The sequence below is a fragment of the Tiliqua scincoides genome, chromosome 13 (assembly GCF_035046505.1).
Source record: "Tiliqua scincoides isolate rTilSci1 chromosome 13, rTilSci1.hap2, whole genome shotgun sequence".
NCBI classification, from domain to species: Eukaryota; Metazoa; Chordata; class Lepidosauria; order Squamata; family Scincidae; genus Tiliqua; species Tiliqua scincoides.
Window position 1 is genome coordinate 2,747,034 of NC_089833.1, and position 22,318 is coordinate 2,769,351.

The following is a 22,318-nucleotide window of genomic DNA, read 5'->3' on the forward strand; positions in this document are numbered from 1 at the left end:
GATGCCTTCTGTTGTAGTTTCAAAGGCCTGCTTCAGCAGGACAGCGAAGAAGATCCCAAACAAGGTTGGTGCAAGAACACAGCCCTGCTTCACGCCGCTTCGGATGTCAAAGGGGTGTGATGTGGAGCCATCAAAGACAACAGTGCCCTTCAAATGTCATACCAATCTTTAAAAAGGGTAAGAGGGGGGACCCGGAAACTAGAGGCCGGTCAGTCTAACATCTGTATTGGGTAAGATGGTGGAATGCCTCATCAAAGACAGAATCTCAAAACACACAGACGAACAGGCCTTGCTGAGGGAGAATCAGCATGGCTTCTGTAAGGGTAAGTCTTGCCTCACAAACCTTTTAGAATTCTTTGTAAAGGTCAACAGGCATGTGGATGCAGACAAGCCTGTGGACTATATATCTGGACTTTCAGAAGGCATTTGACATGGTCCCTCACCAAAGACTACTGAGAAAACTCCACAGTCAGGGATTTAGATGGCAAGTCCTCTCCTGGATGAGGAATTGGTTGAGGTCCAGGAAGCAGAGAGTGGGTGTCATTGGGCAATTTTCACAATGGAGAGAGGTGGAAAGTAGCGTGGCCTAGGAATCTTTCTTGGGACCTGTACTTTTCAACCTGTTCATAAATGACCTGGAGGCAGGGCTAAGCAGCAAGGTGGCCAAGATTGCAGATGACACCAAACTTTTCTGAGTGGTGAAGACCAGAAGAGACTGAAGAGCTCCAGAAGGATCTCTCCAAACTGGGAGACTGGGCAGCAAAATGGCAGATGCGTTTCAACAAAAGTAAGTGTAAAGTCATGCACATTGGGGCAAAGAATCTAAACCACATACAGGCTAATGGGTTCTGAGCTGTCTGAGACAGATCAGGAGAGAGATCTCGGGGTCCTTGTGGACAGCACGATGGAAGTGTCGACCCAATGTGCAGTGGCAGCGAAGAGGGCTAATTTCATGCTTGGGATCATTAGGAAAGGCATTGAGAATAAGACAGCTAATATTGTAATGCCGTTGTACAAATAAATGGTAAGGCCACACCTGGAGTATTGCGTCACCACATCTCAAAAAGTTGAACCTTGGGTTCAACTTATGTTCTTAATGTTCTTATGGTTCTTAATGTCAACTTATGTTCTTAATGTTCTTATGTTCTTAAGGTTCTTAATGTCCTTATGTTCTTAATCAATGCTCAAAGACAAGACAGTGGCAGAGATGGAGAGGGAGGGGGCACTCCATGCCTCTTGAGGCAGTCCCAAAGCCCAGGGGTCAATACAGAAAAGGCCCTGCCTGCCTGCAGGCCAAAAGACAGTCCTTCAGAGAGCCAAGACCCAAAGCTATAAAGTGTAACAATAATCACTTCCACTGAACCTGGAAAGAAAAGGGATGTTAATATAATCCACACAAAATTGGAGGGGCTTGTGCCAATTGCACAGCCTCCGGACTCAAACTCATGTCCTTGAGTGGCAGAAGGAGACTTGAACCTTGGGTCCTAGAATTCTTAGTTCTCTACTCTTCCTCCTCTGCCAAAGAAGCTCTTACAGAAGTTGGAGCTCCGGGTGTGTGTGTGTGTGTGTGTCATGGGGACATCTCCCCATGGTTGGTGGTAGCAACTGTCACTGTGGTACTCCTTCCTAGGGGCTGCTGGGGGAGTCATTCCAGCAGTGGCCACCCACTGGACCTGTGCCTGCCCCTCCCCCTGATGGGTTCAGCCTGGTAATGTTTCTCTGGCCTTGAGCAAATGCCCAAGGCGGCTGCACATTGCTTTGCGATATTGCAGTTGTGCTACACTGATATTTATACTTTGTGAAGGTCTTTTTCCGAGTCTTTTTCTTAAGTGGCTTTAGGCATAGTTTAGTGTGGAAAACCAGCCTAGCTAGAAGCCAACGGCAACAAATCTCTCGTCTGGGCTGCCTGCAATCTCAGTTCCACCTCTGAGCAGCAATCACTGTGGAATCACATGCTACACCGGGTTGTGGTCCCAGGGTGAGGTTCAAGCGAGGGTTGCACATCCATGCTGGAGAAGATGCAGGCCCAGTCAGGAAGTCTGCCCTGCAGACACCTGGGCCAGTCAGGCTTCAGGCAGGGGGTGTTTATATACCTGACTCATTTTTAGGACTCTATAGGGAATGCAGCCTCTGAAGTGGTTCCTCCTTTGGGGTGCTGATTCCTTAACAGCCGGAAAAACACTGCTTTTTCTGCAGACGCTTTTCATGAGATGTGTTGACTACCAGACTTTTGATGCTCTCTCTAGTATCATGTTCAGCACACAGGTGGGGAAACACCTGGCGCCCCTATTTCTTGAAATCTAATCAAAATACATGTGAGTTGGTTTTTAGTGGGTGTGCTGCTTGATCATGATACACTGCAAGTCCTGGAAAAGGAAACAAGCCGGTTTCCAAGCCATTGTGTTTTGGGGTGCTTCGGAGTTCCTCCAAAACTCTTTTGTGTCGACTCAAGCCATGAAAACACTGGGTTTTTTGCAACTCATGTAAACTCGAGCCGCAGACGTCACTGACTCGGACGCAACTTTGACTTGGGAATGAGTCATGACTCAAACTGACTTGAGTAATGACATGCTTTTGTGTGTGCTTGCGACTCTGTTTTGTGTGTACTTGCTTAGTTTTTTTCCACCCCTTCCATGTTGCACCAAAGACCTCATGACTGATTCAGAAGCTGGCATTCAGAAGGATGGCAAGCAACAGACATGGTGGGTTGAGGGTAGGTTGCTTTCAGGAGGCGGGGGCTGGGACATGGAGGGAAGGAGGGAGGTTTAAGGTCCCCCCCCCCGTGGACTCATGCCTGACTCTAGCCTCACCTCTTATAATGACTTGCAACTCAAAATGACTCTATAAGTGGTTCAGGTCAAGTTGTGCTATGACTCGAGAGTCGAGTCAGGGGGTCAGCAACTTGTGACTTGACTTGCAGCTCAGGCTCAGTGACTGTAGCACATCCCTGTAAGCTTCCCTGGAAAATGGCCTGTCCACCACGACCAGCCTTCTTCCCCTACAATATGCTGACAGAAACTTGGCTGAATTCCGAGTTACACTCAGTGAGCCCAAATGGGTCTGGCCACTGCATCACAGAATTTCTACCCCAAAAGCCTTTCCTATACACAGGGGTTTAATAGTAGACACGTCAATGCGGAAAAGATTTCCCAAGGAGAAAAAGTTCAAAAGAAAAATTCTCTTACTCTGTCTATACCTTCACATTTTCAACCTCCAAATACACTTTTGGGTTGGAGCTCGAGAGAAGCTAGAAACTATCAAATGGTTCCCAGTGCAACGAGACAGGCTCTTTCAAGCAGTGGAATAAAGTGGGAATTCCCTTTTTTCCAGTAGTCTCATTTGATTTCCCTAAATCATATCCAGATGCTAATAAACAAAACCAATTTTTTTAAAGCATTATAAAATGTTCTGGAAGGAGGTAAACACTACTTGTACCTCATTACAAGCTCCGTGATAATGTTTCACACATACAAATAGAAGCAAGTTTTTTTAAAAACATACACTTAACTGGGCCCTTGCATTTAGGCCAGCAGACAAGTTACCAAACAATTGGGAAAACAGGTCCTGATGCACAGTTGGTGCTGCTCGAGTTCACCTGCGAAGAGCTCTAATTGTTCAGGCTTAGAAGTAGCTGCATACATACTGTTGGGGGGGGGGGAGGCACGTGGGGGGGAGGGAATGACCGTCACAAAATGAGATAGGGAAGCTTCACAGAACTTTGGAGGCCTAAAATGACCAGTACGGGGATGCAAGAGGCTGGTAACATTTGGGAGGTAAAGGCGTTTGGGAGTGCAGTGGGCCCGCCTTCCCCATGGGCTCAGCATTCAGATAATGAGCATATGTGGATGCTGAGCCCATGCCTCAGAACATCTCCTGGACACAACTGGAAGTGAGGCTTCAGAGGAGACTGGGAGGCCAGTGGAACCACCAGAGAGCCTCACATGGCCACTAGGCAAGTTATTGCAGTCTTGGCACCCTGCCGATTTCAGCATTTTGGTATCTGTGAGGTTGTGGAACCAATCCCCTGTGGATACCAAAGGCCTACTGGCAGAAGGCCTATTCACCCCCAACAACCTCTTTTGTGCGTGTGTAAGAAGGGCCTTGCTAAATTTGAGCAAACGTCGGTACAGTCTCCTCTTTCGAATAGCAACTAACCAGTTTCCTCCAAGATGCCAAAGGCATGGAGGCAAACCAACGTCTCTCACTGTTGCTTCCATCAACTGGCATTCATGAACTGCAGAATTTGCAGGAAGCATATATATTTATGAGGGTACTCCCTGCTGTTCCTGTGAACAGTCCAGGAGTGACGCCTCCACAGACATCAAAACTGCCTGGGCATCCTCTTCCACTCGACCACCCGCCAAAGCTGGAACAGCCTTTCGAAAAGCAAAAATACCTGTTTTCCTCCTAAGCCGATTCTTTAAGGAAACTGGAAGAGTTGCTCTTTTTCATGTTCTAAGTTACCATTCTTGGCCAGCAATTAATTGTAGATCCTGCCAGGGCTAAGGCGGCATTGTGAACACACCAGCCAATGGTGGACCCCCCACCCCTTTTGGGAATGATATGTGGCTCCTTGACCCTTTCCAATGAACCAAGCTCATGCTTGGTTGATTCATGTCTCTGGTTCAATGTGCCCTGAAACAAACAAGGCTGTATATTTCAGAGCACTCACTGGCCCAGCTTTTGAAAAACAAGCAGTCTTTGCAAGCTCTCTTTTCAGGTAGCTGAAACATTCCCACCTCTACAACTAATTCAGGTTTCCTTCAAATTATTTTTCTAAGTAATATAACAATTTGCTTTTCATTAGAGCTTGTCAAAAGCCAAGGTTGAGTTTATTTTGACAGAAACCAGCAATGTTTGGGGGGGGGGAATGGCTCCGTTCCCTTTGAATGATGCCCAAAGGAGTTCTCACAGCCACAATCAAAATAAGAGTTTGCGACACCAGGTTGGGGAGACACTTTTAAATGTAAAAAATAAAAGTAGGAGTGGTATGGGGGGGGGGGAAGAGGGCTCTGAACCAGAAGCTAATTAAATGCACTCACTGTGCCAACAGCTGGGTTCCCTCCACCCTCATCCTCCCGCACGCCTCCTTGGCTACTGAAAAATTCAACCAACTAACAGGCTGCATGCAGAAGGACAAAGGAAAGCAATGTTAGAAACAAGACATGTGCAGTGCAATCCTATCTTGTGCTGGAACAGGCAGGTCAGGAGGCCTGCGCTGGACAGGGCACCAAAATGGCTCAGCCGAAGGTAAGGGTTTTCTTCCTCTTACCCCTGGGGAAGCCACTGCAGTCCCTATGGGTATCCTTGGACTTGTGCCACCTCAAGAGGTGACATAAGTGCGAGAAGAGAGGAGCGGCTTAACTGCTGCCCTGCCTCCCTGCCTGCCTGCCCCTTGTACAGCCCTCTGTCTGCCCTCCCCCCACCCTGGAACGCCTCCCTCCCACCTCCTCCTCACCCCCCCATCCCTTGTGCTGGCCCAGGAGGATCACAAACGTGCAATATGGTATGTTCATGCCTCCTCAAGAGTCAGCTGGGCTGGCGCATGGATGCACGCCAGCCCATGGAGGCTGAATCCAGCCTCCGTGCTGACATGGGGAGGGAGCCTTGTGTTGGCCGAGCTCAGATTAGGATTGCCCTTTAGAAATGCAGAAATTGGGAGGGAGACAATGTGCTGGGGAGGTGCCACAACTCCTCTGCAAGGCCTTTCAGGGAAGGAACTGGGCCTTTCCAGGACCTTTTTCGCATTGATGCCCAAGCCGAGGGATCAGAAGTTCCAACCAGTGGAGATGCCAAGGAATGACAGTGGGCCCTCATTATCTGTGGCTTAGCATCCGTGTTTTTGATGCTGAGCCCATGGCTGGAGGGCCTCAGAGACTGGAAGCGCCTTTCTGAAGCTTTTGGAGGCCTTCTGAGGTGTGTGGAGTTGCGTGTGTATCTTTGAAAGCTGCAAGAATCAACTGATACCAACAAAAGAACACCACAATACCTAGCAGTTCTGTATTTTGAATTACGTTTAAAACCTGAGTGCAAAATGGTGATTTATCTCTTTTTTTCTCATTTCATTCTACTTCCCAGGAGTTGTCAGTACTGCAGAAATGCAGGAGGTGCAGTTGGCCAGGGCCACAATGACAGGCTGAGTGCTCCCAGCAGAGACAAACAGCCGAGCCTATTGGCAAACGTGGAGAGCAGCTGTGCTACTGAATCAGTGACCATGGCCGAGACCAATATCCGAAGGGAGAAGCCGCTGAAAGGAGAGGGCAGCAGCACACCATCCCCCTCCTCTCTATCCTGATCATTTCATGCCATGAAATAGTTATATTTTTACCAAGGGCAACAGATATGCTACAGATCTCAAGTCTTCTTAGCCCATGGATTTTGTTGGTGCAGGGAAAACGGGGTTCCCTCCCCCCCACTTTGTAGGAGCAGAGCACATCAGAGTGGGCAAGAAGAGGCCAAGCAGAGGGTGTGTGTGTGTGTGGCCAGTCTGGCACACTGGTTCTCTCCCCACCCCACCTGGAATTTCCCCCCAAGCTTTCCAAACCTGATAGGAGTCCCCTCCTCCTTCACAGGCAACTCACCCAAATTCAACAAAATGTTCTCCTTGGAGAACTTTCAGCCTAGCTGACATAATAATACATTATAATAACATTAGACCGAAGAGCCTCTATATAGAACATTTAAAAACTAACAAAGAAAGAGGCAAGAGTCTCTGTACATCTGCAAAAGATTTCCTGTGATTTTCCTCTGTCTCTAGTCTGAATTTTGTCCACAGACACCATATCCCAAGTTTTATTTACTCATCTATTTGCTATAGAATTTGTATTTTTTTTCCAGCTTTCACTCCAGAAAGCTCTCATTGAGCTTTGTATTATATTTGGTGATGCCCAAAACCAAACAGCTCCTGATGAAGAAGATATCCTATACAAGATGATTCTTTGAATCATCCCCCTGCCCACATACCTGCATGTACTTTAAGACCAAAGTAGGTAAATAAATTAAATGCCTGTTCCATGGACAGCATCAATCTGGCCTCCTACAGAAACCTTAAAAAGCCTGATTGCAATGGCAGTGAAACAACTGTCATGATCGACAACTGTTACGTGGTCAATACTTTATTTCTGTTTATTTCCTTTCAATTCAAAGTGCGCCAGAGATGGGCATTTATCGATGTGTACTTGGAGCTTGCTGCCTGTCTGAAGAGCAAAGGGCTAGCCCAATGACATGGGCTACAGGACTGATGACAAGAAGCTACAGATCCATAGGCTGGAAAGGCCACACTTGTCCTGGTACCAGGTAATCACCCCCCCTCCATTGGATCCATGGAACCAAATACTCCAAATCTGAATGGAGCCTGCTGCAGAAAAAGGAAGACAATTTGTTACTACAAACAGTTGCCTTAGAAACACAGCTGCAGAACCCGGAAGAGTGTTTCAGCAATTTTCAGCACTGTGCTCCAAAATCCTGCAGCGCACCTGCGGATCTTTTGCAGGCAGCACATTGGTTGAAAGTGGCTGAATTACACAATTGTACCTTGATCATTGCACTGGTCCTTGCGCATGACTGTTTGACCCCTGTGTGCACATGTCACATGTGTTTAAACAGCACTGCCAGGCTATACAGCCCCCATTTGAAAGAGAGATGAGACACTGAGGCCAACTGACCACTGGGTTTCTCCCTTCTCAGAATGGCCTCCATCAGCAACGATTCCACCTTATACGATCCTTATATGCAAGAGTAGGAACATGCTGCACCCTTTTCTTGACTTTCTTTTCCTCTCCCCTGCACTTTTTCCTTTTGTGTCACGTCTTTTAGATTATAAGTCAATATTGCACAGAATGTAAACAGGCTTCCATAGAACGGCAATTCATAAATGCTGCAAGCAAGGAAGTCAATAAATCACGAGTGTCAGAAAATCTTAGCTCCTTTCCTGGATGTTTCAAATCACCACCGCGCTATAAGGAACATAACCGGGGCAGAGGCTACAAAAGGTGGGTTGGAACCCAACCTCTGATAGGTCTTGGCAGTGCTGCCACACCACTGTGTTTTGAGGCTCAGGTCTGCACACGAAGAGTAGCCAGGGAGCCACATCCCAGAGGAAGTAAACTTTTGGAAGGGTTGCTTCGGTCAAGCCCTCCATCTTCGGTGGGTCCCCTCACTCTCCCCCATCGTCCTGCTCTCTCCTGTCACAGGAAGCATTCGCAAAAGAAGCAAGTGCACTGAATTGCAGGGGCCACCATGCTGGCCTTGGACTGGGAAGCCCTGGGTTCAAATCCCTGCTCAGTCAGTCACAAACTCTCAGTCTAGCCTACCTCATAGGATTGTTGTGGAGGCAAAAGGAGAGAAGGAACCACATACAGCACCCTGAGCATCGTGGAGAAGGATTGTGTAGACATGTGAAAAATAAATACATACATAATAAAGAAAAGCAACATGTGAGAAAGGCCAAATGCCTCAGGACTGCCACTTTTTCCTCCACGCAACAAATCTTGAAGTAGCCAGACCAGTTCACACATTTTTTTCCCCTTCTCCCTTTAATCTGGTGGGAAGCAGGGCTCTAAACAGAGCAGATTTTCTCTGACTCTGCTGAGGAACCTGGAAAAAAGCAGTAAACAGAACCTAGCCACTGAGACTCCAAAAACAATTATAAAAATGTCTAATAAGCCCTTGCATGTAATGTCAATTAAAATCTTGAAAACCAGAATTAAGTGGGGTGTTGGCATTAAAACTTTATCGCTTCCTAGGCAGTGGAGAGGTACAGTCAATAAAAGTCATTTCAGATGAAGAAAAGAATAGTGCATTTGAAATAAATGGGACCATGTTTGTGCATGTGTAAAAATGTTGAATGACACAAGCGCATAATACACTGGGACCAAGGAAGACTCCTTTGGGAAACCAAGTTAGATGGTAATTGCAAACTGTCCATAAAATGTCAATTAAAAGGCCATGTGATGAACAGATTTAACAATGGGTCACTATGAGTTGTTATGGGACATAATTTCCTTTTTCAGAGTCTGGTGGCTGCTGGTTTCACATTGGTGAAATTTGCTCCTTGCCATTGTGGTAAACAGAAATGTCGCAGTGCAAAGGCAGGAAACTCCTCAGAAATGATCAAACTCTTTGCTGTTTGCCAGAAGGGCCATAACTCAGGGCAGAGGACCCAAGTTGCATGCCCTCCCCAAAAAATCCCCCTTTCAGTTCGCAGCATCTCTGGCAAAGAGCTGGCAAAGACTCTGCCCAAGACACTGGAGAACTGTGGCCATTCGGGAGAAGACAGGATTTGACCAGATGAACCAAGAGTTGTTGTTGTTGCCAATTCTCACAAGATGCCACTAGGACCAGCCCACCATGCAGTCAACTGAAGACACAGGCTGGGAGGTGCAGCTCACAGGTGAGGGGTACCCTGCCCCCTCATCTGCCCACTGTCCCTCTCCACCCAGCACCAACCAACTGCTTCAATTGGCTTTCTAATCTCCTTCTCACTTGCCAAGAGCAAGTGAAAAAAGGACGGGGGGGGGGGGAGAGAATAACACACCTGCTCCTCAAACTCCTCCACTGTGAGCCGTCATGGCCCTAGAGCTGCAGGAGGCGAAGCAGGAGGAGCTGTTCTCATCGCTTACTCACTGCCATGAGCTATCAGAACAGGACTGCACAACTCCCGCTCCTTATGCTTCTAGCCAGCCCAGCAAGAAAGCGATGCCCTCTCCTTCACCAACAAGATCTTCCAAAGGAGTCATCCTTGGCAAGGCTTTGAATGTGCGGGATCATTAGGCAAGCAGGGTGTGGCAATGAAGACTGTGTATTTTTCCCTGCACAAATGCTGGCTTTTATCCCACTGAGCTGACCTTACCTGGAAGAGAATCTGCAGAACCCCATGAGCCACACACATCCGTCGCCCGAGAAAGATGAAAAATGGCACCACCAGCTCAATGAAGTGGTTGAAGAGTGTCTCAAACTGATGGAACCACCAGGGCGATTGATGCATGTAGTAGGCCACTGGGTTGGGCACTGGCTGGGTCTGAAAGAACAAAGAAAGGCATCTGTTGGTGAAGCACACAAAAAGAGGCTCCCACCAAAGCTGGCAGCCTGTGCCAGCTTTCTCGCATGGGCTAATGCTTGTCGCTTATCACTCGACTGAAGCCCCTTCTAAACCGACACCAGCAGAATCTGGGAGGTAAATTTATGATGGGCATAATGGGCATGGATAATGAACTGATGGGCATGGATATTGTCCTTGGAAGTGAGTGGGTCAGTCACTCACCCCAAGATCTCTTGGCACTTGAAGGGACATGCCAAATGTTATCCCACCCAGTGATGTGCCAGTCTTCCTCCACTCCCTGGAGAAGGCTTACTCACCACTCTCCTCTCCTCCACAGTCCCTCTTCTGCTCCACCTCCCTCTTCCTTTTCCAATCCAGACAAATGGAAGGAGCAATGAAGGCGAGTGGACAGATGGAGCTGGGCATCCCCTGCCAATCATCTGTCTGGGGCCACTGAATGGGTGGGCTGGCCCTTGTCTGGGCTAAAATCAGCCAGGATTTGATCTGGGAGACTTGAGGCCTATTATTTGTTGAGAAAGACCACCTCCATTTGCACAGTGCAAGGTGAGAGGGATGGAACCATCCTGGTTTGGATGGAAATACACCAGGAGTGTTTTCCCCAGCCCCAAGCAATGACGGGTCTCGGGACTTGTCTGTGGCTGCGTGGTGTGGTTCTATCTGTGTGACCGATCCACGCGTGATTATTTATGCCCTGCCTGCAAACTCAAGCGTATCCCAAAGAGGCTTGAAATGTGCAAAACAAGAACTGCAATCAGTTACTAAACCCATGAGGAGCAAAAGGAGCAGCAAACATCCGATAAAAACCAGCCGCAAACAGGACTGGTCCAAGAGTATCTAGTGCGGAGGCACTGACTCCAGGTGCCACCACACCTGCTTCTGCTTCCTGGTTTCAAACAGGAAGAGAGCAGCACAGTGGAGAGGAAGAGAGTGAGGAAGGCGCAAGAGAGGGGAGTCCCCAATGCTGGCCTGCCTCTTGCTTCTCAGCCACACTCATGCTTGCACTACCCTCTCCTGGTTCTCTTCAAATCAAGGGAGTGGGAGAAGGAGGAGCCATGAGGCACTTGGTGGAGGGGCTCGGGAGGGAGGTGGCCCCCTGCAAAGTGGCAGGAATTGGCAGGCTCTGTGCTGCCCTCCAGCTCAGCATGCTCACCCCTCACCTGCTGCTTTGCCACCTCACTCCCTGGCTCAGACCTTCACCTGCAACCAACTGGACTCTGCACAGCCTGGACGCACAACTCTGTCCAGGGTTTTGCCTTGACCCTCCGAAGCAACACTCAGCTCTAACTTTGGACCTACACCTTTTGTTCCTCATGTGCATAGCTGCCTGTGCTCCGGTGCTGATGCATGAGCAGCACACAATGACATGTGCCACTTCCCAGACTGGCTGGGCTCATGACTGGAGCAAAGGCCAGTCCACTTGTCATGCTTCTCCTGGGTTGACTGCAAATGTGCACACGTGGCGGGACCGGCTCTTAGATGGGTGCATCCGCAGGATTCATGCATTCCCAAACGTACATGTGGTTTTGCAGCCACACTTGACATTTTCCACTTGCTCTTATCTTATGGGTATGTATTAGCAACCTTCAGTCTCGAAAGACTCTGGTATTGCGCTCTGAAAGGTGGTTCTGGCACAGCGTCTAGTGTGGCGGAAAAGGCAATGATCTCTCCCACCGTTGGAAGCAGCCCCTGGAGTCACGCTCTACGCCAATTGAGCGAAGACTTATAACCGGTAAACTGCTGCTTCCCGTGTTGTGCCGATGCCGTATTGCGAAGTTGGAGTGTCCTCTCCAGTGCGTGAAGCCTGGGTAAAGAAGGCATGGAGGATAGGCTGTTACCCATGCAGCAAATCCCCCCTCTCCACATCGCTGGAATGGTCCAATGGAAAGGTAGAAGCCAATACGGTTGGTTCCAGTGGCGTCGCAGGAGTTGCCACACCATTAAAAAAATCATGCGCAAACAAGCTCCGTGCGCAGCCTGTGAACATGGCGGCTCCATTTAGCTGTCCTGCCTGAGACCAAGAGATCGACCTCTACAACCCCACCCATTTCTTTGGTGTTCAGTCTCCCTGGTTGCAGTAAGTCTTACTCTCCCCAAGACTGGGGGCTACATTTGTTTTTAGGTGCTGCAAATAAAAATTACAGACTCTCAGTCCTGGCTCAGATCAAGAACGCGAACATGAATCACACAGCACCGGAAAAGAGCTGAGCAATTAAAAACAAAAATAAAAACAAGCGGCTATCAGTCCATCTCGGCATCTCCAACGCAGGCTAGATTCATTAACAGTGTTTTAAAAAAAAATCCTGACAGCAAAACAGAGATGGCGAGAAAGTGGGATGGTAATTGAAGGAGACGCAACACATCTTTAAATTGCTTGCAGCTCTAAAAATAAAAAAAGAACCCCAAACACAAACAGCGCAGGGGAACACAATTGCACGGTGCTCGGGAACCGTCTGGGCAAGGGCTGCCAAAGCCTGCAACTAATGCAGCCCTTATTAGTCAAGCTGGGATTAATCATATTGTTGCTTGATACGGTTTCAGGCTGGCTGAAGTCCCCTCGGGACAGAAGACTGCATCCTTCCTTTTGCTGACACCGGGGCAGGATGGAACAAGCTGAGGGGTCACGGAGCTCTGCCAAGTCACTACACTACAGGGGCAGCAGGTCAGGGGGTCCCACATCCGGGGTCAAAGAACTGCGAGGCCGCTCCAGGCCCTCCTGGGGCCAAGAACTGTTTTGAGTTAGGCTGGAGCTTGGCTCTCACAGAGGCTGCGCTGACGCTTTCTGCCTCAAGTCCCAAAAGGGCTGAAGACATCCATTTTTACTTAAAAGGGGGGGGTAGCTTTCTATCCCTCTGTAAGACAAGATGGCATTCTCACTGTGTGGAACTTCACTCAACTTTTGGTTGCCAGAAGCCAAGACAACACATTTCCTTCACTTCACCATTAGAGATGGGATTTTTCCAGTGAGGTCCTAGCTTTGGGGTCCAGGCTTCTGGTCAAGTGAGAGGTGTCCCCCGAAGGGTAATGTGTGCCCTCCTACTTACCTTGCAAAAAAAAAAAAAATTGCTGCTTGATTTTGGCAAGGAGTTACTGATGAATTAATCAAGAATTTTAAATCAATCCACCCAGCACAGGCTTTGCGTTAGCCAGGTTGAGATCTACAGATATCTCTCCTTTCTATTCACCAAAAGCGACAGAAGATGCATTAAGATTCTAAAGGGCAGAAACATCCCACCTGCATAAGGATGCAGGTATCTGAATTTGGGATTGTGGGGGGGGGGGGGCAGGGCTGATGATGCAGTAGTGAAACTTCCCAATAACTCAGTTTCCAGAAAAGCTTTTCATTTCCCTGCTCGACAAATTTCCTCCAGCAAGATCTGCTGCGCGGGGTTCCCTCCACGCCCTGTCAATGGCAATATTTGATTTATAGGAAAACACGCCAGATTTTCCCCAGCTGAGACAGACAAGCAAACCAAGGGGACGGCTGCCTGGCGTGGGTGCCAGAGCGACCGTAAAATACTGGCAATTTACTAGCGCCGCAGCGCCGCGCCACTCTCCTCAAGGACTGAAATAAATTTCAGATGTATGTATAGCACACATTTTTTTACTATATAGAAAACAAGATGGGGAGAGGGGTCTGTCAGTTCAGATTCCCTCAATCTTGTTTATGAAAAGGTTTTTATTCTGAAACTAGAAAGGTTCCTTCTATGCCACCATAATCTGAGGTTCTATTTTGTGAAATGTGTGTGGGGGGAGGGGTTGCTGTTGTTTTTTAAAGGGCAACCTTGGGTGGAAAACCACCAGAAGGAGATTCTTTGAGTGTGGACTGTGGTGGAAGGGAAGAGTTGATTCTTCTGCATTTAATTCAGTGGGATTGATAAAATTTGGCTCAGGTTGCAGCTTCCATATTTTTAGTGATTAATAGGCTCAGAGAAACTGAAAAAGATGGGAGATTGGGAGTACATAGCCATCAAACTCAACTAATTCGGTAGAACTTCTTAATATGTATCTTTCAGTGGGCCCTCAGTATCCATTTCAGGATCCCATGTGAATACTGAAATTTGCAGATAATTAAATTAAATCCACGGATTTAATTATCCATGGAGGGACAATAACTTACCCAGGGGCCATGCTCCAGAGGTAGTGCATGGCCTCCTGGCCTCCTCAGAAGCCACCCAGACACAACTGGAAGTCACTTCTGGTTCACATGTGTGACTTCCAGTCGTGTCTAGGAGGTATTCTGAGCAGAAGGGTGGATAAAACTAACATAAAATCAGTTTGGTACAAGACAAAAGAAGCTCTCAGAAAACAAGTGTGGCTGCACTCTGCCTCTCATTTAACAGACCAAAAGGGAGCAAGGGATTGGATTTTCTTCCTGCCCATGAGGTATTTGGTGTGAACAGGGTCTCCCCTATTTGACTGCAACAGCAGAATAAATTGGAAAAACTCTGGAAGCTCCTGGGATGAGCTCTGTGGAACTTCCCTAAACATGACAGCAGAGACCACTAAGATGATCATGTTAAGGATGTGGGCTGCAAATCACACTGATGGTTTTTGCCCAGGGAAAGCAGTCTTCTCTTTCACCCCCAATCAGTAAGCAGTACAGGCACCGGTAGATTTATTTCATTTGCTATACTTTTAGTGTTTCCACCCTAGCAACAATGAAAATAATGACACTGAACTTTTTTAAAATGAAATTGTGACCGACCTGTGGCAATAAAGGGCAGGTGCCTTTCAGGGTCTCCCCACCACCAGTTTTTGCAACCACATTCTCTGTCAGAATTATTTTTGTAGTGTCATAAATATGATACACACAGAACCAGGCCAAAATGGAGGCAAAAAAAAGGAAAGAAAATGAGGCAGTTTATTTAAAGGATGGTAACGTCCTGGCTCGTGCCTGTGTTTAGATTAGGGTGTTTTGGGGTCTGGATAATTTTCCCCCAAGAGTGCCATAAAGTGATGAAGGAACAGTAGGATCATTCATAAAGTCTGTTCCACAAAGGGCAAATTGTGTCATTAGGAACTGGCTACCTTGTTCAACGACGACTGCTCACCACTTTATTTTAAAACCAACTTGCAAATCAGAGACCTGGCATTGGGGTTGGAGAGACATGCACAAGACAAACACTGTTGGCTGTTGTGTTCCATTTATGCCCCTGCTAAAAGGAAGATCACACTGTGCAAACACCGCAACATGTGAACGATTACAAGCAACACCGTGGAAGTCACATTTCTGATGACAGCTGTCACCCAAACATGGATTTTATGGATAGTGCGTATTTTTGGAGCTCTGAGCATAACTGATCACATAGTTATTATGGACTTTGCCATTTTTTAACAGTAATTTTTATTCCAGGAGTGGGGGCGGGTTGGAACTGAAATAGGGACTTTAGAAAACACAGGCACGATCACATCTACACGAATGAGCAGCTGTGACAGGAACGCAGGATTCTTAGAATTAGAATGCAAGACTTAGAACTCAGGAATTTTAGTATCTTGCAAGAGCCTCCAAAACTAAAGGGAAGGAAGGAAATCTCTCAGTATTAATCCTGGTGAGAAAAGCTATGGCCGAATGTTTCTTTTGTCTCAGCACCTGAGCTTATTCCTGCTGAATCTAGATTTTATTTTGGTGCTTCAATTTTTGTTCACTAAAGCATAATGTAAATCCTCAGTTATTTCAGCCAAGAAACATAGTTGCAGCAGAAGACAAGACATTTCAAATCAAAGGATGAACAGGAGACCATGTTTTTGCCACTTGGATGGAATTCACCAAGATGCCCTCTATCTCAAAGGGGCACTGATTAAAAATTCCATAGGAACCAATCGCAATCACAAGTAGCATCATCAGATCCGGCAGCTGCAAAAGGCCAGAAGAGCAGGCTAGATTATTTTTTATGGTCAGTTGGCAACTCTAGTCACAAGGAACAATACAATCAAGGGGCAGGGGGTCTGGTCTAGAGGGTAGAGCCTCCATTTGCCTGAAGATTAACATCCACAAGGTCGCCAGTTCGAGGCCACCGGCACCGTGCGACCTTGAAGCAGCTGGCAAGCTGCAGCTGAGCTGTTCCATCTGCTCGGAGCGTGGGAGGATGGAGGCCAGAATGTTAAACCAGATCGGAGTGTAACACCTTGAATGTAGTGGTTCTTGAAAGAAAGAACCTTCTTTCAATTTGTAAAAATCCCTGCGTGGATTTAATAAGCCTGCCTATGTAAACCGCCTTGAATAAAGTCTTGAATAAAGACCAAGAAAGGCGGTATATAAATACTGTATATTATTATTATTATTATCAAGACCCCCATGCTCCTGAACGGTTTTTTGTTTTTTTTAAGGAGCAGCATTGCAAGCTTAGGGTAGGCATAAGCCTATTCATGCCTCTGTGGCTACTTAGCTGTCTGGCACACTACAGGAAATGAACATGAACAGGCTCAGCCAGAATATAAGACCCTCACAACAAGGTTGTCTGCGAGGCCAGATCAGAAAGGATATCCTGCCTCACCCAGTCTGTGCCTCGCAGATAGAGGGGGTAAGAATTAACATTCGTACCCCCACTTTCCTCTTAGAAGGAACTTAAGGGGGTGATTCAGAATAAAATATTAAATAATTCCTTCCTGTGACCAACAAGCAAACCCTTGCAAGCAGGTCTGTTCCCAGCACCCAGCACAATTTATTTGGTCTGCATAGCAATAGATATCATTATGAACCATCAAAGCGTCGCAAATAAGTTCAGGACTGTCGCTTGCTCAGAAGGCGTTTTACTAGCCTCCTTGCCACCCAAAACAACATTAGTTGCTTCTTCCACACTTACAATGAAGACAAATATAGTTTGCAGAAGGATTGCCTAGAAGACACTTTTACTCGCCATAGGTGACCATGTTCAAACTCAGACAGTTTCTGAGACCTCTCAAGACTTAGGTGCTGCGCAAAGAATGAAACACGTTTTCCCAGCCTGCGAGGCTTGCAGTTTCAGAATCACAAGTCTGAGCACAAGGGAGACAACACACACAATGAAAGGATCAGAAGAGAAATACTTAACAAGAGCCCAAGGACAGGAATGTTTAACTGCTATAATCTGGACTTTATTTAAATGTTTGTTCTGCACAGGAAAAATGGGAAGAGAGTCCAGTTGGATGGAGGGAAGAACGTGATCACCAGGCCAACCGCATATTTCCCCAGACATTTTATGTCACATTCGAGTTACATTTCCAGGGTCCAATTTCCATAAATCAGCACGTTGTGCCGGGTTGCAGGCACACAGGCCTCGCCCTCCCCTCCCCCCCCCTCCCCGTGTTTGCAGGTACAGCCATGAACAAAACGGCCATTCTTTCCTGGAGTCTGGCATTGGGACAAATGACTTTCCGCACCTCCTTGTGCTGAAGGGAGCCTTATTAAAATATCGCCTCCGCTACCGTCCCACTTGTACTTAAAACCCAGGGCAAAAAATAAAGTCGGCAAATTTGTCCCCGAGGGCAGGTTGTTTGGCGAGGGAGGTGGCTGCAGGAAGAAAAGTTTCGTGGGTGCCAGGAGATCCTTCTGTTTTGCCACAGGCCAAATGCTGATGCAGGACAGCAAGTCAGGGAGCTCCTGATTCAAATCTTGTCTCTGAGCCAAACTAGATGGGATGAGGAAGATGCACAAAAATGATCTCTTGTTGGGGGGAGGGGTGATCTGCAGAGAAGGGCATCTCTTGGAGGATTTACTTTAACCCTTCCATTTCCTGCTCTTGAATACTGTAGCTTTTAAAATTATTTTTAAACTGTCAGATGTTTTGAGAGCCCATCCAGTTTGAAAGGCAGAGCATGCATTTAAATACACACTTGCGGAAATAAAGCAACTGAAATCACTTTTCTGAAGTTGCTGTTGGCTCCTTGGGGGACCTTTGACCAGGAAAGCAGTACAGGGAGCTGTGCTCCAAAAACAGTCCTTTGGGGCTCTGGCCCCAGCCAGGTTTAGGAAGCCCCCTATAGATGATCTTAAGGGGGGTAGGGGTGGCTTCTCCATTCCATCAAGTTTGCCTTGCAGCCATCAACTCACCAGCAAGCCTTAGCCAAGCAGCTTGCTTTTATTTACTTAATTTGAACCCCACTTTTCTCCCCAATGGGCACACAAAGTGCATTCACCCTCAGCTTCTCTTCTCCAGTAACTGGATAACATGATCTGCTTCGCAAGGCCATCGCTGAAGTCAGGATGGTGTAGTGGTTCTGGAGTTATGACCTGGAAGATCCAGGTTCAAATTTCTGCTCAGCCATGAAGCTTTCTGGGTGACCTTGGGCCAGCTACCATCTCTCAGCCTCACCTACCTCACAGAGTTGTTGTGAAAAAGAGGGGAGGTACCACATACACCACCCCAGGCTCCTTGGAGGAATGGAGGTTTAAAAATGTGAAAAAAAATTGCTATGACAACACACTTTAGACACTCTGCAGTGCAAGTAGCCCCACCCCCACATACATACCCAGTATGGTGATGACCCTCACCATGGCGGTGAGGTGAGGTGAGGTGGCGGTGAACTGCTACAGAAAGTGGCAGCCCTGTCTACAATACCCAGAAGTGGGTAAGTTCTACTTCACATTCCGGAGGGGAAGAAGGCAGGATTGAGGCAGGATGGCTATTCTGGGTGGCAGCCCAATCCCCCCCCCTGTTCTGACATAGGCGAGTGAGCATTGCCACATTTCTTGGTAGTTAATTCCATCAGTTAATTGCAGGTTGTGCGTAGCTGTTACTAACCATCATAAAAATGCTGCTGTTTCTTCTGAAATTTAGAACCTGCCACATGACACTCACTCCCAGGCTCACACTCTCCCCAAGATCCCTGCCCACCCAGGAGCAAAATAAACGGTGCATTAAAACAACACCTCTGAGCAAACGGAACATGTTTGCATTGCACATGTATTGGAGACTTGGGACATTCAGGGGGAATTTGCATGCCTTAACAAGAAGGACATGGTATTCAAACCATCTCTGCAGTGAGGGCAGCTGCTATTAAAAAAGCAACATGGGCCAGGAGGCAGCCGGATGAGGTGAGCCACAACCCTCTTCGGGCTCCATTTCAGACTGGCAAATAAAGCGGGCTATACCCTGGGTCCCAGATCCAAATTGGATTTATTTCAAACAGTGGGCTTGAAAGACAGCAGCCATTCATCCAGAGACAGAAAGCTTTCTTTCTAAATTCGGCACTATGCATTCCCTGAGACTCTCAGTTCAACAGTGGACTACAGTGGAATGTAGTTAGGCAGAAACTCAACAGGTGAAGCTTTCCCAAGCACTTGACAGAAACATTCATGATGAGTGCCTGCATCTCTACTAGGCACAGCACTTTCTGAAAATGCCACCCCTGACTATACGACACCCGGAAGTTCCAGAGGCAGCATCAAGCAGCGTTCCAGGTTGCTCCACCTCTGCCCTGAGCCTGTGTTTTGAATGAGAATATTGTAATAACACAGAGATCTAACCCAAAAAGGCTATGGCCAAAACTTGCAAGGGAACAAAAACCGGAATGCATTTTGCAAGCAGAAAGTCACAGATATATATGACTAGTGAAACACGTCACACTAGATTGCCCTTTTCCTCCCCATTAAGTGGTAGCAAAGTAATGAGTTGACCTTGCAGTGCAACCCAATGCATGCTGAACCTGAAGCAAGTCCCACCGTGTCCAGTGAGTGAGGCTTGCTCTCAGGAAAATGTGCCTTAGCAGGGTGCCATGTGGTAGCAGAGCTAGACTGCAGCTCTCCCTGGCCTCCCCCCACCCACCCAAGCACAGCCACAACTTCCTTCCTGGTCCAAAATGGGAGGCGGCAAAGCCTGCATTGCATTAGGAGACTCATCGGACTGCCTCCTAATTTATGAACTGAGCAACGGCTTATGCCAGAGACAAACAATGGCTAAGCAGGAGGTCTCAGGAAGCCAAGGGTCAAAGGTGAACAGCAAATTACTTGCACTTCCCTCTTTAATAACTCAACACATGACTATTAGGCCTGGTTTATCTGCCTCTATTAAGGAGAGTCGATGAAAAGTTTCTTAATCTCATTCCAAATGATTATAGGCTTTTAGCTTGCTCTACTACTAGTAGTAGAATACTAGTCGTAGCATACTGGTAGTAGCAGCAGAAGGTTTTGGAGATTACTGAAATGAAGCAAAACAAGCACTGGGGCAGGGAGGAGGAGGAGGGAGGGAATCCAAACATCACTTCAATAAAGTCGCTGCTATGCTCCACTGGAACTTGTGCAAGAAATTGGAACAACATCAGTAAAGAAATGGTGGAAGCACAAGTCTGAAAATAGTGCAGGTCCAAATCTTGTGGGAATTCAGAATCTAGACAAGTAAAAAAAAGGTACACAACACACCACATGTAACTGTGGTTGAGAAGAAACAAGTGATGCTTGTTGATGTGGCAGTTCCAGGAGATCATCGAACCAAGGAGAAACAGTTGGAAAAGATCACAAAATACAAAGACCTGGAAAGTGAAATGCAGCGCCTTTGGGGAAAGAAAACAAGCCCCACCCCTCCTGTCATTCGTGCATCAAGGCTCTTGCATAGGCATGGTCAAGATGACAACTGCAACAAGTTGCGCTACTAGGAACATTAAACTTTATGCAGTACAGTGATATCTCACCAGTTTGTAAACTCTTGAATAGAGTTCAAACTGGTGAGCACCCAAAAACCCAGTTCAAACATCTGCTGGGCTGTGACAACACGGATAATAATAAAATAACAACAAAAAATACTTTACTATTTTTGTGCCCCCATAACAGCAATGTTATGAAAGGCTGTAAATGTCCCTCTGAGACTCAGCTGAGGTTACCCGTAGCTTGGTGGGTGGTAGCTGACAATCAGAAGATGGAACCTGGGGGGACAGAAAAGGGGAAGGGGTGGAGGGTTAGGGAAAGCCCTGCCTGTGTCTGTGGCCCAAGGTGAAGTCTTGTGGCCCTGGGAGCTCTCAAGTCCATCACAAATTAGCCTACCCCTCAAATCGCGCCCCCTACCCCAAAATGTTAATTCTTCTCCTAGAAACCCTGAGGAAAAGGTTACAATACTGGGGGGGGGGGGGTGCTCTGCCATTGACGTACGGATCTCTCCAAAGTCAGAGAATTCTGTTTTTGAATGCCTCCCCCTCTTTCAGGTTGCGGGGCACCCCGGAGGTCTCAGGCCTGGCAACCCTACAGATGTGATCAACACAAGTCAAAAGCAGTTGATCATTTTCAAAGTGGGGAGGGGGCATTGTACCTCACTCAGCACATAGGAGCATGAGATTATTTTTGACAATAGTGTCTCGGGTTGGAGACCAGCAGTGCTGGAGCACCTGAGAAATAAACACCACACATTTAATGGTTTTATAACTAAATTCTTACGTTAACACTCTCCTTGCATGAAGCTGCTACTGGGGGAATTGTTTGCCTTTGAGCAGGGTACAGTGTAAAACCGCACCAAATAGGAGCCAAAACGAGCAATACTGTAACCAAATGTGGTCACTTTTCAGAAAGAAACATTTTTTCCTTGCAGCCATGTGCAAATTATGAGTGAAGGTGGACAAATATCTCCCTTGGTCTCTGGAATAGAGAATAACACTTACAAGTCCTCCCAGTAACCTGGTGATTTTCAACATTGGTGTGCCACAAAAGGTCTGCAGGTGTGCTGCACAGAGGTTGAAAATTGCTGAAAACTCTGAGTTTCTGTGGTTCTGCTTCTAGGGCAACTGACTGTAGTGACACATTGTCCCTCTTCCACAGTGGCTCTGCCCTCCTCCTCTGCTGGACTGACATACAAATGAGGGGGCTGTGGACCTTGGGTGCCAAACTGCAGGGAGAGGGTGTGACTTTAGTGACCAAAATCGCTAAAATTGCGATTGGTAGGTATAATACCATCATGTTATATACTGTTTGATGCATAATTTTCAGTAGAATGCAAAGAAAAAAAGTTATAGCCAACAAACCAGGAAAAAAAATGCAACTGTCTTGTGAAACAAAAAGTAGGTTTCCTTAACCCAAAACATCAATGAGACTGACAGCGCAGTCCTGACTGGTCCTCGTGAGTCAGCTGTGACAGCGCACGGAAGCCTGCTGGCCTGTGGAGGCTGACTTAAGCAGGCACTGAGTCTTGCGTTGGCCAAGCTGGGTGGGCAGGGAGGAGGTGGGAGGTGGGCAACTCTGGGGGCAGGCGGGCAGGTGGGGAGCGGGAGGCAGGGCTGGGACCTGGCAGTTATGCAGGATCCCAACCCCATTCCCCGAGCACCATGGAGCGGCTTCAAGTCGCTCCACTCTCCTCGGAC

At 47.4% G+C, this 22,318-nt stretch overlaps 1 protein-coding gene across 2 annotated transcripts in view; it reads right to left on the reverse strand.

Moving 5' to 3' along the window:
• Nucleotides 1-22,318, reverse strand: part of LMF1 (lipase maturation factor 1) — a 201,953-nt gene that overhangs the window by 69,347 nt on the left and 110,288 nt on the right. For both annotated transcript variants that reach the window (XM_066640656.1, XM_066640657.1), the window contains one exon: nucleotides 9,851-10,018. In XM_066640656.1, the coding sequence (XP_066496753.1) occupies nucleotides 9,851-10,018 (168 nt within the window). The remainder of the gene's footprint in view (nucleotides 1-9,850; nucleotides 10,019-22,318) is intronic.